Below are 15,532 nucleotides of genomic sequence, written 5' to 3'. Positions count from 1 at the left end.
TATTTCCTTACCACAGCTGAATGGATTGTTGTGCTCCCACCCTACTTTGAGACTGCTGCTCTAAAATTCTAAAAGTGCTTCCAAAGAGGTTGTAATTACTCAGTTCTGCAATTACCAGAATTCCTTTGTGGTGCCAGAAAATGTAAAGCTTACTTTACAAATGATGATGTTACTAACTTGGGCCATTACATGTCAAAGCATTTTATGGATGACTTAGGAAGTTGTTACTTTCAATGGCAAATATTTCAGAAAATTTATTTAGTATTTTCACAACTACTGTGGTTTTGAAATGTGCAATTTCTTTAAAACTGCATTTACATGTTAAATAAATAAATAAGCCCTTTTCTTTTTCTTTCCAGTAATGAAAAATTCACACCATAATAAAGCAGACAGACTTTTCATTGGAAGGACTGGGATAAGTGTAATGTATTCGTATCACAAAGTACTGCAGTGGGTAAAGGTATGCAGAGCTAATGGAACCTGACTGGAAGAAAAAAAGAATTAGTAATTTCTCTTTTTGGATATTAAACTCTAGTTTCTCTAGTGGAATGACTGGGTGTGCCACCTGCCTCCCTGCCATCTTGGTACTTCCTAACTGGCCAGCTGGATCAAAGCATTGTATTGTGCTTTTCTGAGCAGTAGTCTTCTATGGAGCCTATCATAACTTGGTCTTGCAAACTAGAAACTGGTTGCTCATGTTCATCTTGTGTTTTTTCTGAGCTGAGGTTGAAAGGCTGAGGTTGAACTAAGAAACGGGTCTTCCTGAGATTCTGGGGTGAGGTGCTGATGGGATTAGTTCCCAGAAACATCACTTTCTTCTGCCTGGCAATCATGCTGCATTCTAAGACCTCCCAATTGAAGTGATATTTTGAGAAGTTTGGGCAGTTTCCTGCACTGGTTCTTCTGCATCTAACCTCAAATGGAATGGATAAGGCCAGGAAGACAGAAAAGCAGTGTAGCACGGCTGCAGTTGGTGAACTGCCTGTTCCCCAGAGCTGCTGGAAGTACTTTTCTTCCACTAAATCCAAGTTTCTAAATTCTGTGAGACTAGAGACAGGATACCTGTTCTGATGAACCATTAATTTTGCAGCATCAGCTTCTTGAATTGAGTGGCCTTCAGCAGGTCCCTATCAAGTTGCAGCACAGTGTGGTACTGTTTAAGAGTAAAGGAAAGGAGAGAGGGTCTTTGCATTAGCACTTGTATAATACTGCACTAGAAGTCTTCAGGCTTTTTTGTTCCATAAAACTTAGCAGTTAGAACAGTTAAGATACTTCTGACCACAGAAGAGAGAATCTAAATTGTTGGCATTGAGGAGTGGTAGTGCTCACATGCCCACTGAAGAAGTTTAGTTTGGCTTGGATTTTGGCTGCTTTTTTCAGCATATAATGTTTGTGTGCCTTCAGACATTTTAACTGCTTTCCAGATCCATCTGAAGAGCCTTATCTTGTTTTGCACAGCCTCTGATGTTTTAAGGAGATTCATCTTCATGTCCTAATTTCAGAGGTGCAAGGTGTGAAAAGTATGCGTAGCATTGTTCTTGTACAAGAGTTACTGAAAGTAAATGCTTCTTACAATACTATGATTTCTTTCATGTCTAGAGCAGAAGATCTTTGTTTCTTTGAGAGCCTTGTGTTAGGTATCAAACCTACTTCTCAAGAGATTACTGACCAAGATCCTCAAACAGGTTGTAGACAACCTGTGTTGACCATAATTGAGTGTGAATGAGGCTCTGCTCTGAATGAATTTTATCAGAATTGGCAGATCCCAAATTTATCTCTGCTTCAGGAAGCTGTCATTCTTGCCTCTCTCTTAGCAGTTTCACTCCATTACATATATCAGATAAATCCCTAATCCTGGGGTTATGGACTAGTATCTACTTGGTCCATGTCTTTTTTGCCCAAAAGGTAGTCCATAAAGTAAGGTAGCAATGGATTTGCTCTTCCTGTTCTGCGCACATTAATTTTGGCTTTAGGACATGCCCTGTGCTCTTTTATGAAAAATGTTAGACTGCCTGAAACTCTAAATGTGCTTTTCATATCATTTTTCCTTCAAGAACACCAAACCCCTTTATTGCAGAACTTTGGTGGCTCTTGGGGGTAAAATACATATGTTGCTTGGTTCTGAAGAGAATTTTCTTTGTAAGAGATAAGGAAAGTTCATAAAACAGATGTACCTCACAAAAACATGCAACGTAAGTATGTCTTGTATGGAGACAGCTCATCAAGAAACACTAGACTGCTTTCTGGATATTTACTTGTAGGGAATTCTGTAACATCAGTGCTCCTTTGGCAGCTCTTTCATCCACTTCCTATTTTAACTTTTTCTTGAAAGACATCACTATGGTTTATTTTTACTCAGTTTTTAGTATTTCAGAGAACTGGTCAGAGGTTCTAGTCCAACTAAGGATCTCATTCCTCAACTGCATTTTGAGGGCCCTTCCTTTAAGGATCATTTTTCTGCTTTTAGCTGCATACTTTCCGTCTTCCTATAAAGACCACTTCCTAGTGGTCCCTTCTTTTGCCAGAAGTGTGGAATAGATACAGATCATCCTTAATTTTATATTTCATATCTGGTTTGCACTTAGATTTCAAGTTTCACCTGAGCCTTTCTGGTATGTATTTTCCCCTTCAGCCACATACATCTACAGTTGAATGGGTTGCACTTTAAATGTTAACTGCCGTTAATGTTACTATTTTTTATGGGTTATGTTGAAATAAAAGATTGCAGATACCCTTAGGCCTTCATAAGTGTCCCATTTTGAGCACATACTAAGTCCATAGTGTGTATGTACATATGCATAAAGCTTTTTTTTAAATAAGCTTCTTAAAAAGTAATTTTCTGCCAACAACCCTGTTCTCCTAAACCTCTTTCCCTCTGCCACCATGGCCCTTGTTCTGCCATGACAATGCACGCTCACACACACCACAGTTTTTAGTAAGCCACTTCATCATTGATGCACCCACTAAGCAAGAGCTGAAGCACATCTGGTTTGGAGTTTTGTCTATGTTGCTTGACTAGCAAGGTGCAGCCAGGTAGAACAAGTACAGAATTCTGCCTGGCCATGCCTTGCTGGGGACATGGTTTTGATATCTTGCCGTGGCTTGATCATCTTCTTTTTTAGATTCAGATCCTAATTGCCTTTGAGACTGCTACCTTTCTTCCTTTTTTGACAGAAAGGGACAGCCAAAAAGTTGTTAAGATGAAGTTTCTGTAGAAAATTAGTCTACATATCAGTCTGGAATCTGATAATAAAGTTGTTGGTTGTTAGAGTGTTGGCTAGATAGGCCCAACCTCTTCAGTTTATTGTCCTGCTGCATACAGTCATCAGTGTTTCCTTTGACTTGTGCTGGAGTAATTATTTCAGTTTAACAATTACATCTCAGCTGCAAAATGAAAACACTGTATGGTCTTTTAGAATTTTGTAGATTGTGGAGTGCTGAATGGAATCAAAACTAAAAGTATTAATAAACCAAAGTAAGCACATACGAATTAATTACAAAGTATATTAAAAATACTGTATTGGGTATTATATAGTAGAAATAATGTTATGGGTAATGGTGTGTTTGGAACTCTTCAACAATAGGTTGGTAGAATTTTTTTGTCTACATAGTAAAAAAAAAAACCTAAACTTTTCAGTTGAAATTTTACTATACTTCACCCCTGACTCAGTTTGGATAACTGCATTGATACCTATAAATCTGTGTCACCAAATTAAATCTGTTCAATTTTATGTAAATATACTCTGTGTTCACTGATATCATTGCTTTCTCTGACTTTTCCCCTTTCCCTCTCCCTCTTACACTAGGGAAGCAAGGTTTTGGACAAACTGCATGAGCTACAGATACATTTTACAGTCTTGAAAGGACTTATAGGTCCAGGGATGACAGCATCCAGATGTCAGATTGTTAATAAAGCTACAGAAATCTTTCTTCATTCTGGAAATTTGGATGGAGCAATTAGGGTATTGAGAGGTAAGCCTGTCTTACAATTTTGACTTGAATTTGAACAGTTCACTTCTTTGACAGATTTCAGATAAAAGTTACAAGCTGGTGTGTTACTAAATACTGTTAGTAATACTGAGGCAGTAAAGGAAAGGTGAGCATCTTACTGGTTAATATTCTTCTTGATATGTGTAAGAAATACTACAACTAATTTTTTCAGACATCAACACCATTCTACCCAAAAGTCTGCCATAGTGAGGGAGAAGTGCAGCTTGGAAAATGATGTCCGTGTACTTCTCCTTTCAACCAGGGGACATTCAGTATCAAATTTCTGGATTGGGTCGATGCAGTGTTCCTTTGCAACTGACAGTATCACCATTTAATATAATTGCTTTAGAACAGTACCATCTTTCTGCATTATAATGGCTTTTTGGAACTCTGATCTGCTGAAAAGAGAAGAAATTCAGAAGTAAAAAGAACAGAATGTATGCAGTAAAGTGATATTGAGGATGTAAATTTGCAGTTCAGTTTTATAGCTGTACATAGATATATGCATATCTATATATGCCACTGACAGTCCATTTTACTGCAGTGATATTTCACAGAAGGGTTATAAATAAAGGTTATATATAAAGGTTCAGAGAATCAGTCTAAGGAGTATTGGTCATGAGGAATGAATTATTAATAAGTTGAGCTGCACTTTCTGTGCAATTCTGAAGTTTGTGTCATGGTACAGCTTACAGTATGTTCTCAATGGCCCAAAGTCTTGACATCCAGAAGCTCCAGTTCCTAGAAATAACGCTGCACTGTTGTTTGCCACAGAGTCAGAATGGATTACGGATGCACCATTGTGGCCCTGTGATAAAATGGACATCCTCAATCGACATAATCTGTTATGTGCAATAGTGCACAAATATCTGGGGAAGAGTTTGTACAGGCAAGCATTTGAAGTTCTGCAGAACTTACCAGGTTTGCAGAAACATTCTGGTAAGTAAAGAAAAAGATACTGTGTGAAGAGTAAAAATTTAACAGATGATTCTGTGCTGTTCTTGTAGTGTTTTCTAGCTAAAACTTACTGAAGAAGTGAGATACAAGCCTGTTTCTGTTTTCCAAAGAGTATAGTGTCACTTAAGTATGTGTTGTGCTCTGCAGTTCTTGCTGCACTTGTGCACACACACTTGGATAGGTGTGTGTGCACATCCTCTTTTGCTCTGTTACTTTACAGAAAGACCCATTAACTTTTTAAGGATCATACACAATCTATACAGTGAGCTGAAATAGGGATATTTTAATTTTATTTTATCTCAATTTCAGATGACTGAGGTGGGGATTTTTTCTTTAACTGAGGTAGCTAACCTAAGCATCTCTTGTATACCATGTTAAGAACCAAGTGCTCTTTCAGGCTCTATTTATCTGACAAATTTTGGATGAATACTTCAAAATGCAATACATAGTTACTTAGGCTCCACTGAGGAAACCTCAGCTGATTCCTGTGTGTAGGTCTCACTGTGTACTGGCACTTCTAGGTACGTTAGGAGAGATTGGTTGGAAGACCATCTACTTTAGAGAATACTGAAAGGATCTATTTCTTTGAGTTATGATGTGAATACAAGGCTGCTCATTCCTGCCGAAAGGGAGACAGTTCAGAGTAAGAGTAGAAGCAGAAAACCAAGGGGATTTTTATTGGTGGAAATCTTAAATATGAGAGATCAGGTGAAGATTGTATTTATAGGCTTGAGCAAGTAAATGTATTTTTCTCTGATTCTATTGGTTTTGGAAGCAAATTATTACTTGAACCTTAACACTTGTCCTTCACAATATGAATGACCTACTGTATGAAAAGACTTCCGATGAATAAAGCATTCATGTTTTCCCAACCTTGTTCCATCTTGCTGATAAGGGCGAGAGTTCTGATTTAGAAACAGTCCTTCAACTAGATTTGCATTTGAATTAATTCAGTAGTTTAATTTCATTTCAGATATTATAGATGCTTCTCAATACAGCTGCCTTTTTAACAAGTTGATAAATGCCTGTTTTGAGAACAAGAACCTTGCGGTCTCATCTTCTGCAGTAGACTTCATGCTTTCCAGGAAGATTGCTATTGATTTTGTTTTACTTAGAGGATTAATCACGGCTTTGGGAAGAAGTTCTTTATTGTCCAAAGCTAGGACCTATTACAAAAGTAAGTTGCTTCTTAAACAGTATCCTCACCTTACATTCTTTAGATAATGTGCTCATAACATTTCAGTATGAGTAAAAAGAAAAATGGTACTTTCTATGTCTTTCTCAGGAATTTATTTGTAATCAAAATATTAATTAGGAAATGGTCACTTGAAAATAAGAATCAGTGCATACTATCAGGCATGAAATAAATGTAATTGTGATAAAATTACTGTTTTACATTCAGTTTCAGTATTTCAGTGTGAGCCCTGAAATGTTTGAAAAGTGCATCATCTTCACATTTTCATTTAGGCAAATTAGATTTCCTCATACTTCTCTCTAGAAGTGTACCAGCATCTCTGCAGTGGTATAATATTTAGGATTTGAGAAGTCTAGCTAATTAGTTTTTTCCTAACTATAAGAAAATTCCTTTCAACTAAAAGCTAATAGTCTGTAATTGTTTTCAACTCCTCATTTCTGAGCTGACATAATACTGGGTGTGCCACTGTGCATAGGGTGTCTCCGTATCGTCACATTACTTACTCTTTGATTCTGTCTTACAATTGTTGAGGTTAGCAGATTTCTTTAAGAGTCCATCCTTCCTGGCATAGATATTTGGTTTTGTTAACATTGAAATTACTGTTTTTCCTCATCTCTTTTTTTTCCTCCTGAAATGCTGTCTGTATATGATGGGTTGCTGGGATCATTTGACAGAAGAGAGAGGAGCAAAGCGGGAGATACTGTTCAAATGTTCTCTCACTTTGACCATGATTAACAGCTTCTGTCTGACCTTCCTAAATTGTACTTGTGCTATGACACATTTGGTATCCTCAAACTTCTGACAGAGCTTTTTAATTATAGCTGATAAAACTCACTGAAAAAAAAATAAATCCAAACATTTCATAGCCATGAATATTACATGTGAATGCTGTGTGATGTGTTCTCAAATCAGGCCATTTCATAGGTGAAATAGTAAAATCCATTAAGGGTTTGGGGTTGGCGTTTTTCCACATTTAGTCAGACAGAAGCAAACATATCTATGTTTAGTATTGGTAATCCTAATTCCTTATGTTTCTGCTTTTACTCACAGATGCTTTATCACTAGGTTGTTACACAGAGCTGCAGGGAAATTTATATCACAAACTTCTGAAGATTCCCTCTTACCTGTCTGAAATTGAGATGCTGTTGACCATTGAAATATTTCTTGTTTCAAACGCCAGTGATATTCAAAGTCCAAGGACTAGTCAGGCTCTTCAAATAATACTGAAAAGGTTTGTTGTCTGATATGTACCATTTTGATTGTATTTATTCATGTGATCATGTAAGTAATCTTGTTTTCCTTATCCTTCCCTAAGAATGCATCTCTTCTTTTTGCTCCTTGGATAAATGGGAAGATTTTTATCCCTTGTTTCCATGTTTATGCTACTGTACATCTGCTTGTTTTCTTAAAGAGTAAGATCTGCTCTTCCAAAAAATGTAGGCATGTCACTTAGGCACAGTCTTGTTCCAGAAGTGATTACATGCCAAAACTGAGTAAACCTTATGGATTCAAGCATGTACATGAATTCTTGCTATATCCAGTTCATTAAATTGTTTACATTCCTTTACTGAATTTTTCAGCCCAGAGACATTTTTTCATGAAATGTGCTGTGAATATTGCAGAGCTACTTTGCCCTGGCATTAAAGCAGATTACTTTTCTTTACCATTAAATATGTTAAAAATACACTTTCTATAATTTTTTAATTCTTCAGAACAATAATATAATCTGTCTAGAAATAGCATAGTATTTATCAGTGAAAAATACAAGGCATTTTTTTAATGTTTTTATATTTTTCCTGCCAATATAGAGTGTTAGGCAAGTGATACTGGGCCTGTATGGCGTACCTAGTTTTATATTTGTTAAAATTCCCTTACAGATCTGAAGATGCAGTTCAGAATAACAGTGCCTATCACAGGGCAGTGGAGAAGCTGATCCGGGCAGCTCATTTATCTGATCCAAAGCTTTTTCTTAAGCATGTGACAATGAACGTTTATAGGGAAGAAGTTTACAGCCTGGAACATTCATCTGCTCTAAAATGGCTTCAGGAGAATATGGAATGGGCTGAGAAGGTCTGGCTGTTTCAGTAATTACTAAATAGTTTCCATCATGGCCGGACTGTGTCTTACTGATTTACAGCAAGGTTTCAAATTCAAGTTGAGGTTTTAAATACTATATTGATGATAATCCAGATAGCAACACAGAAAGAGTAATTTTTTTCCCTAACTATATAAACTGTCACACTGACTTATATAGATGTTTTGCAATGGTATCACCAGATAATGAGGAAGCTGCAGCCTCAGAACCTACGTTCTCCATTCTTACAAAGAATTAGCACTTAGCTTGTTTTTTCCAGCAGATAATCATATAAGTGTAGTATAAGCATAGATAAAAGTGTAGGTAAGTGCATTGGTTGAGTGCATCTGTTGTTCTTGAGTGAGGTATTTTCCACATTCATTCATAGTCTGTAGAAGTAATACCTGTTTTCTTTTGTCTGCCTCACAGTAACTTGTGAGGTCACTGTCCCAACTCTTTGTACCTTAGATCTTGGTTTCTTTGCTCCACTCCAAAAGCCCAATAAAAAGCACTGAGAAAAAAATAACCTCAAAATGACTTGAGACATGCCTGGTTTAGGATACCTTTCTTCGCAGAACTGAGAGCCTGCCTACATGTTGCTCACAGCTGAAGGTTTAGTTAATCATTGAATTAGATATTTATTTTATATAGTTAATAGCTTGTGTATGGTTTCAAATTTGTTTATATGTATACTTCCACTGAAAAGGAAAACTTGCTTTCTCCCTTGATTGTGCTCTTAGAGAAAGGTGGTTTTGCCCATCTTTTAGGTTCTGCCAACTGCATGATGAGATGGAGACTTCTAGCAGTGTGAAAATCCTGAATCACATTCCAAGCATGAGTTGCTTAAGTCACACTCTACAGCCTGAATAAGAAGAACCAAACATTTAATACTATAAAACCTCTCATAGCAAAACAATACAACCTCTGTCAAAGTTGATACTTAGTGAGCTCTCCACTTTCGTAGTGCTGTTTAGATCTCCAGCACCAACCTTCATAAACTTGCCAATAATACAGCTCTTTTGGTCCTGCTCTCCATCCATTTTAAAGCCTTTTGTTCTGAACACTTCAGTTCTTTTACCTATAGAAGTTCATGAGTTTTTAGGCTGTTCCATTAGAAGTGAGATTAAGATGGTGGCACAGGACCTCAGTGTTTGGAAAATGTCTCTTCTTTGGGGTAGCACAAGTCTTTTCCCAGTTCCAGCACCATTATTGCAGGTGCCTTTGCAGCTCTAAATCATGAAAGGCATCATGACCTTAGTACTGGATGGTTGTGTGGAGGGTTTTGGTATCCAGGGTTTTTTTCTTTGGAGAAGGTTGCCACTCCAGTCTTGGGTTTTATGCCATTCATCTGATGTCATGAATCTGATCATCACTTGTTGGATTCCTGACATCCTCAGGGCTAGGTACTGACCTTTTTCAGTACCGCTTCTCATCCAGTCTGTTAGGGAGTTGCTACTGCAAGAGAGAGGATTGAATCTGATTACCACCAAGATCACTGCTTTCCTCCTGTGCCAGCTGTACAGAGAAATGCTAGGATAGAGGCTCTTGTCTTTTCACAGGGTATCATTCTTCTGTAGGGATCATCTGCTTGCCTTGTAAAAAAATGGTAGATCCAGTACCAATGGTACCAGATGGCAGTTCTGTAGGAGCTGTTCACCTCAGTCTTAGAATACAGTTGGCACTGGTCCAAACAGACGTTGGGTTCTGCCTCTTCACATTCATGAAGATGGTTCGGCCATTTGTAAATGTATCCACCTGGTCAAATCCAACTGGATTCTGCTGATTTTGCTTCCCAGTAGCTGAAAGACTGGGTTAGAAGTAATCAGGTTTCAGGTGAGGGCTCTAAACTGATGCTCTTGCAGCTACTCCAGCATTCATGGAAAGAGCAATTTTGGAAGGTTCCAACAAACTAAAACTGGTAGTAAGAAATGAAGTAATTTTTGCTCATTACTTCTTGTAAGCTCCTTTGTGGCTTAATCTCCCTTGGAATTAGACAGAGGCTATCTGACTCTCAGCTAAATCCCACGTTTCTGTGAGTGGTACCCGATGTGGCTAATAGTGTGTTTGACAGATGCAGAAGGACAAAGTTCTCTTTATAATCTGTATGGCTTCAAAACTTGGGATGTTCTACAGACAGCAGAATTTTTTCACTATAAGCAACCTTGAATTTTCACTTAGATCATCCCCAGAACAAAATTCCAAATGTTGCTTTATTTTTCAAATAGAAGTTAATCATTGACCTTCAAGCTTGACTTGGAACTGTGTAAAATTTTTGCAATGTTTTGGCTCCATCTCCTGAGTATCGTCTTCAGCTGATAGGATGTAATCTCAGTCATGTTTTATATTAACAAGCAAAGCAAGCTCCCTACATCATTGCTCAGAAGTTTTCTTACAACTGAGGCTTCTGGTGTTTGTGTCAATGTAATGTTTCTCCCTGTATCACCATGATAAACCAGTAGGCAATTGAAACAACTTTGCTGTTAAGTCCCTTATTTCACATTTTTGTTCTGTCTGGATCCACGTGAAATACAATGCAAATATCCTAATTTTGATGTGTGTCAGAAGGCCAGAAGGGTTTCTTGTGTAACATTCTCTATATTTTGGTTAGAAAAATTCCATGTGCCAAACAGGACAAAACTGTTGTTTTTGTCCACAGTAGAATGGAAATGAGGCTGGAAAGATGGAAAAAATATCCTGGCACAACAGAGGCAATGCAGTTTTGCAGAGCCAGCCATGCAGTAGACAATGTCCATATTTTTGCTTTCTCTCAATATAGTTAAACTGAAAGAATTTCTGTGTTTGATATTTAACAACTTATTTGGTATAATTTTTCATATAGGAAATTGTTTGTTTGCAGAGAGAGGGAAAATGTAAAAATAAAAACTGCCCTGTGCTGTGTTCAGTAGCTTGGAGTAGACAACACTGTGCTCCCTCAGTATGTTGTTAAATGCATGAGAAATTCCCTCTGTGAAAATCTTTGTTCAGTTTTCACTGATTACACACTGTGCTCTTGGAAAGATTATTTTTGTTGGGTATGGACAGTTTCTTGTAACTAAAACAGAATAATGTGGTTTGGAAGACTTACCGTAATTTTATTTCAAAATATTGATAATTTTGAGAATTTCAAAATGTGGTACAGAGGTGAGAAGCTGGGAAAAGGACCTTGATAGTTTTATGGTGTTTTATAAAGAGCAGTGGGGGAAGAAGGGGCAGCATTTTTGAGGAGTTGTTAAGTTGTTAATAAATGTTTTTTAATATTTATATAAAGCATTCCAAAATCTGAGTCTGTATTGTCATTAAATTATTTAATTCTGTTCAGATTCCTGTAATGAATACTCTTAGATACACAGCAAGATAGGCAAGCAGGGAAGTAGACGTAGAGAGTTTAATATCTTGTCACCACTACAAGAGTCTAGAGGATGGTAGGTGGCATGAGGAGGTGAAGAAAGTGTGAAATTAGTCAGACTCAGCAATTCTTCACTACACCAGAGCACGGAATGTAGCAAGTGCTCATAAATAAATTGGGCTAAAACTCCCAGCTGTGGAGATGGCCAGCTTCCAGCTTTAACTGGAAGTGGAGGCTACAGCCAGGGTTACAGACTGTGCTCAGTTCACTGAAGAATTCAAAGGGGTGTTAGTGAGAGTTTCAGTTGAGGAGAAATAGTAAAATTAAATGTCTCTGCTATAGTAGTAGAAGTTTAATTACTAAAGTCTCAATGTCATACTCCGAAACTTAGTAAAATTCAGCCACAGTAAAAGCAATTCCTTGTCCTTTCACATTCTCCAGATGCGTCTTGCGTCTGTGCTTTTAGTGGAGAGGGTTTTCTTGCAAATCCAGCTCTACATTTTTCAGTCTTAACTCCTGCAAAAATTTTATTTTGTTTAAATTACTAGAATGATGTGTAGTGTCAAAATTATACTGGCAGGATTGTCTCAAGAGTTGTGGACCATTGCATGTGATGGGATTGCCAAAACCAATGCTCTTTTTTGACCTTCCACAGACCAAGGACCAAAACAGAAACAAACGAGTAAGGAAAAAACAGTTCCAAGTACCACTTGTAGCAACTCAGAAATAAGAAGCAAGAATGTTTAAAATTCTCTGTTAGGACTCAAGATATCAAAATACAGACTTTTCCAGATGATAATTTTATCTGGTATAAAACAAGCTTTCCATTTGGAAATCGGTGCAGCTCTTGCTGAGCTAGTGGGATGTGTCCTGGGAATAGATAGGGAATATTGTGACCAGATAAAGCCACAGTAATATTCCCATCAGCACAATAAATGTTGATACTTAGCTAAAAAGCAGGAATTAATTTGCACGCTGGAGCAGGATAGGGGTGCTCTGTTGGAAAATGTGTACCATAAGCAGTGGAGCTGGTATCTTGGACTGGCATTTGCTGATGACCTCACCCAATTTATTTTATTCCTCCACAAGTTAAAATAAATTCCAGGTAAAACAAACAGCATGCTTTTCCGTTGAATAAATTAAATTTATTTTTCCATTTGCGTAATTGTCCAGACAATTTGCTTATATGACTGATTGGCTTCTGTTGGGAAGTGAAAAACATGCTGCATGTTACAGAAATTATGAAAATCCCCCAAGGGCTGTGAGAATCTTAATTTAAAGCTTCACTGAACTACAGATAGTTCCTAAACCTTGACAGTTCTCTTTTTAACCTTTTCTTGCTGGAAATGCAATAAATTGCATGCAAATAACTCCAATCCCTACTCTCCCTTTGCTCTCAAACACCAGCGGCAATAGACATTTTTGTCCCGGGGTTCCATGTCCCTGTATGAGCTGCATTTTGACACCAACTATCTTGGAAGAAAAACAGATGTGAAAGTGTATGTGTACAGCGTGCATTACTAACGTAAGATAACGTCTTAAGCTGCGCCAGGGGAGGTTTAGGTTGGACAATAGGAGGAGTTTCTTCACAGAAAGGGTGATTAGACACTGGAACGGGCTGCCCATGGAGGTAGCGGAGTCACCGTCCCTGGAGGTGTTTAATGAAAGACTGGACGTGGCACTCAGCGCTATGGTCTAGCGGCCGGCTGGTTCTCGGTCACAGGTTGGACTCGATGATCTCAGAGGTCCTTTCCAACCTAACTGATTCCGTGTAACTGCAGGAAAGCAGCTCTTGCATTCCCCTCGGGACTGCAGAGCTCATGCCTGGTTTTTCGTCTACTTGGCGGTATTTTTTTCTGCAGAACAAAAGGCGACGCGAAGCGCACGCAAGCATTTGGCCAAATTGCTCCCATCCCCTCAGCAAAACGGCAGGCATTCCTTCTGTCGGATTTTTCCCCGTCTGTATCCGCGAGGAACCGCTGCAGGTGTACCCGGACTGACGAGCACGGCACCCCCGCAGCACCAAGGGCTCGCTTCCCTCAGGCGCCCCTGAGGGGCGGGGCCTGCGGGGCGCGCGCCTGGCGCCGGGGGCGGAGCCCGGGCGTGGGAGCCCCGCCCGCCCGAGCGGTCGCTCAGCGGAGGAGCCGCCAGGGGGCGGGAGCGCAGGCGCGTGCTGGCCCCGCCCCCGGCGGGAATTCCCCCCCCGAGCCCGCCCCCTCCGGGGCCGTCGGCGGGGGCGATGGGGCCGAGCCCCGGCGGGCGCTGTCCGGCCGCGGCGGTAAGCGGGGCCGGGCGGGGGCCTTCGGCTCGCTTCTCCGCGAGCGGGAGGGGGAGGGAAGGCAGCGCGGCCCACCGCCCACCTGCGCGGGGGGTCCGCTCGGACGGCGGACGGAGGACCGGTGCGAGGCCGAGCCCGGGCGGTGGAGTGGGTTGGGGGGGGTCGGGTCTGCTTTGAAGCCCGGCCGGGCCGGGCCGGGCCGGGCCGCGTCGCTCGGTGTCCGCCGGCGGTGTGAGGGCCGGGGGCTGCCCGCGCGCTGGCACGCGCGTGGCGGTACGTGCGCGCGAGCACGCGCGGCCCCGCGTCTCGGCCGAGCTCGGCTCCTTTCGGCTCTGCCCGCCCGGCCCGGCCCGGCCCGGCCCGGCACCGGCGGCTCCTCGTCCCTGTCGAGGTGCGAAAGGCCCGTGAGCCGTATCGCGGTCAGCATTGCCGCCCTCTGGGAAGACCTTGCTTTTAGTGGATCTTAGCGAATTCTGCCAGGGCTCTTTTTTTGGGAGTTAAAGTAATTTGTGGTCGGGCTACTGCAGCTGATTCCCTTTCAGGCAGCGAGCGAGTTCGCCTTCGCCCGAGCTTATTTTTCTGAGCGCTGTCGTCTTGTTGATTTTGACGCTGTTTTTTCCGTGCTCCCTCCAGTGTAGGTAAACACCTGGAGCAGACGAGAGCGGGCTGGGCGGGGGGTGGCAGCGATGGGCGACGTCGTGGTGCCAAAGACTCCTGCGACATAATTCGTATTTTGTTGTGTTTCAGCGGGTTTGGCTTTGAGGTGGGGTGCAGGTGAATCTTAGACCCAGGAGGTTTTGTTTTTTCAGCTAAGCCGTGTACCAATTTCCGAGCAGTTAATAGAGCATTTAAAGTAAGAAACAATGATGCTTTTGTCTGGTTATATAAATCGTCGCTGTGGATTAAGTGAGATTGTTGAGTTTTTTTCCATTCTCTACGCAAATGCCTGAAGCTAAAATTACAGTGAGGGAAAACTGTTTTATGACCAGAGAGCTTGTTAATGTGTTTAATTTAATTTATGATTAGGACTGTTGTTTCAGACAGTGAAAATGGCATGGTTACTCTTTTGCCCACCTGTCTGAAAATCAGAAGACAAAAATTACCAAATGTTTTGGGGGTATTTTAGCTCAGTATGTTTTTTTCCTCCCTGTGTCTGCGTTTAGTAAAAATTTAGGTTCTTGGTTAAGTACATTTGTTTTAGTAGTATGCACTTCTGAAACTTCAGGTATTGTGCAAAGTAGGCATAGGAAGTGTCATGCTGCATCGGAACTTGCCTGTTGTTTCTCTCTTCATCTCGGGTTCTTTAAAACAGCATACATAGCAGGCATGTTTGATGAGTGCAAAGTGTTTAAAAAAAATGCTTGAAAACATTGCCAATAGGGAGCTTACCTCATAATCCCTAATAACTAGGTGTATACAGGCACTCTGACATGCCAAGTGGTTTGTCTCCTGTTGGCAAACTCTTGCCTACAGTTGCCTAGTGCAGAAGTTACTGGTAAGAATTGCTAATTCATTTTTATGGATATCAGCAAACCTTTGATAAAGATTCCCGGGCATTGTTGTATGACAGTGATTTTCCCTCTGGTTTTATATTACTCTCTCATAAAGTAGCTGGGACATGTGTTTTAAGGTATTAATATTTGAGTGTAGGAATTAGTAAAAGTTTATGTGGAATTCCATGTGTTAGTGCTT

General features: G+C 40.3%; 1 protein-coding gene across 1 annotated transcript in view; it reads left to right on the top strand.

The window, feature by feature from the left end:
- Positions 1-10,886, top strand: part of TOPAZ1 (testis and ovary specific TOPAZ 1) — a 38,131-nt gene extending 27,245 nt beyond the window's left edge. Inside the window, exons 15-21 of the mRNA XM_062496599.1 lie at positions 360-460; positions 3,807-3,972; positions 4,765-4,929; positions 5,921-6,124; positions 7,193-7,373; positions 8,020-8,210; positions 10,825-10,886. Of these exons, the coding sequence (XP_062352583.1) occupies positions 360-460; positions 3,807-3,972; positions 4,765-4,929; positions 5,921-6,124; positions 7,193-7,373; positions 8,020-8,210; positions 10,825-10,886 (1,070 nt within the window). The remainder of the gene's footprint in view (positions 1-359; positions 461-3,806; positions 3,973-4,764; positions 4,930-5,920; positions 6,125-7,192; positions 7,374-8,019; positions 8,211-10,824) is intronic.
- Positions 10,887-15,532: the final 4,646 nt, after the last annotated feature.

This window comes from Cinclus cinclus, chromosome 1 (genome assembly GCF_963662255.1).
Source record: "Cinclus cinclus chromosome 1, bCinCin1.1, whole genome shotgun sequence".
Classification (NCBI taxonomy): Eukaryota; Metazoa; Chordata; class Aves; order Passeriformes; family Cinclidae; genus Cinclus; species Cinclus cinclus.
This window is presented reverse-complemented; position numbering and strand designations above follow the sequence as displayed.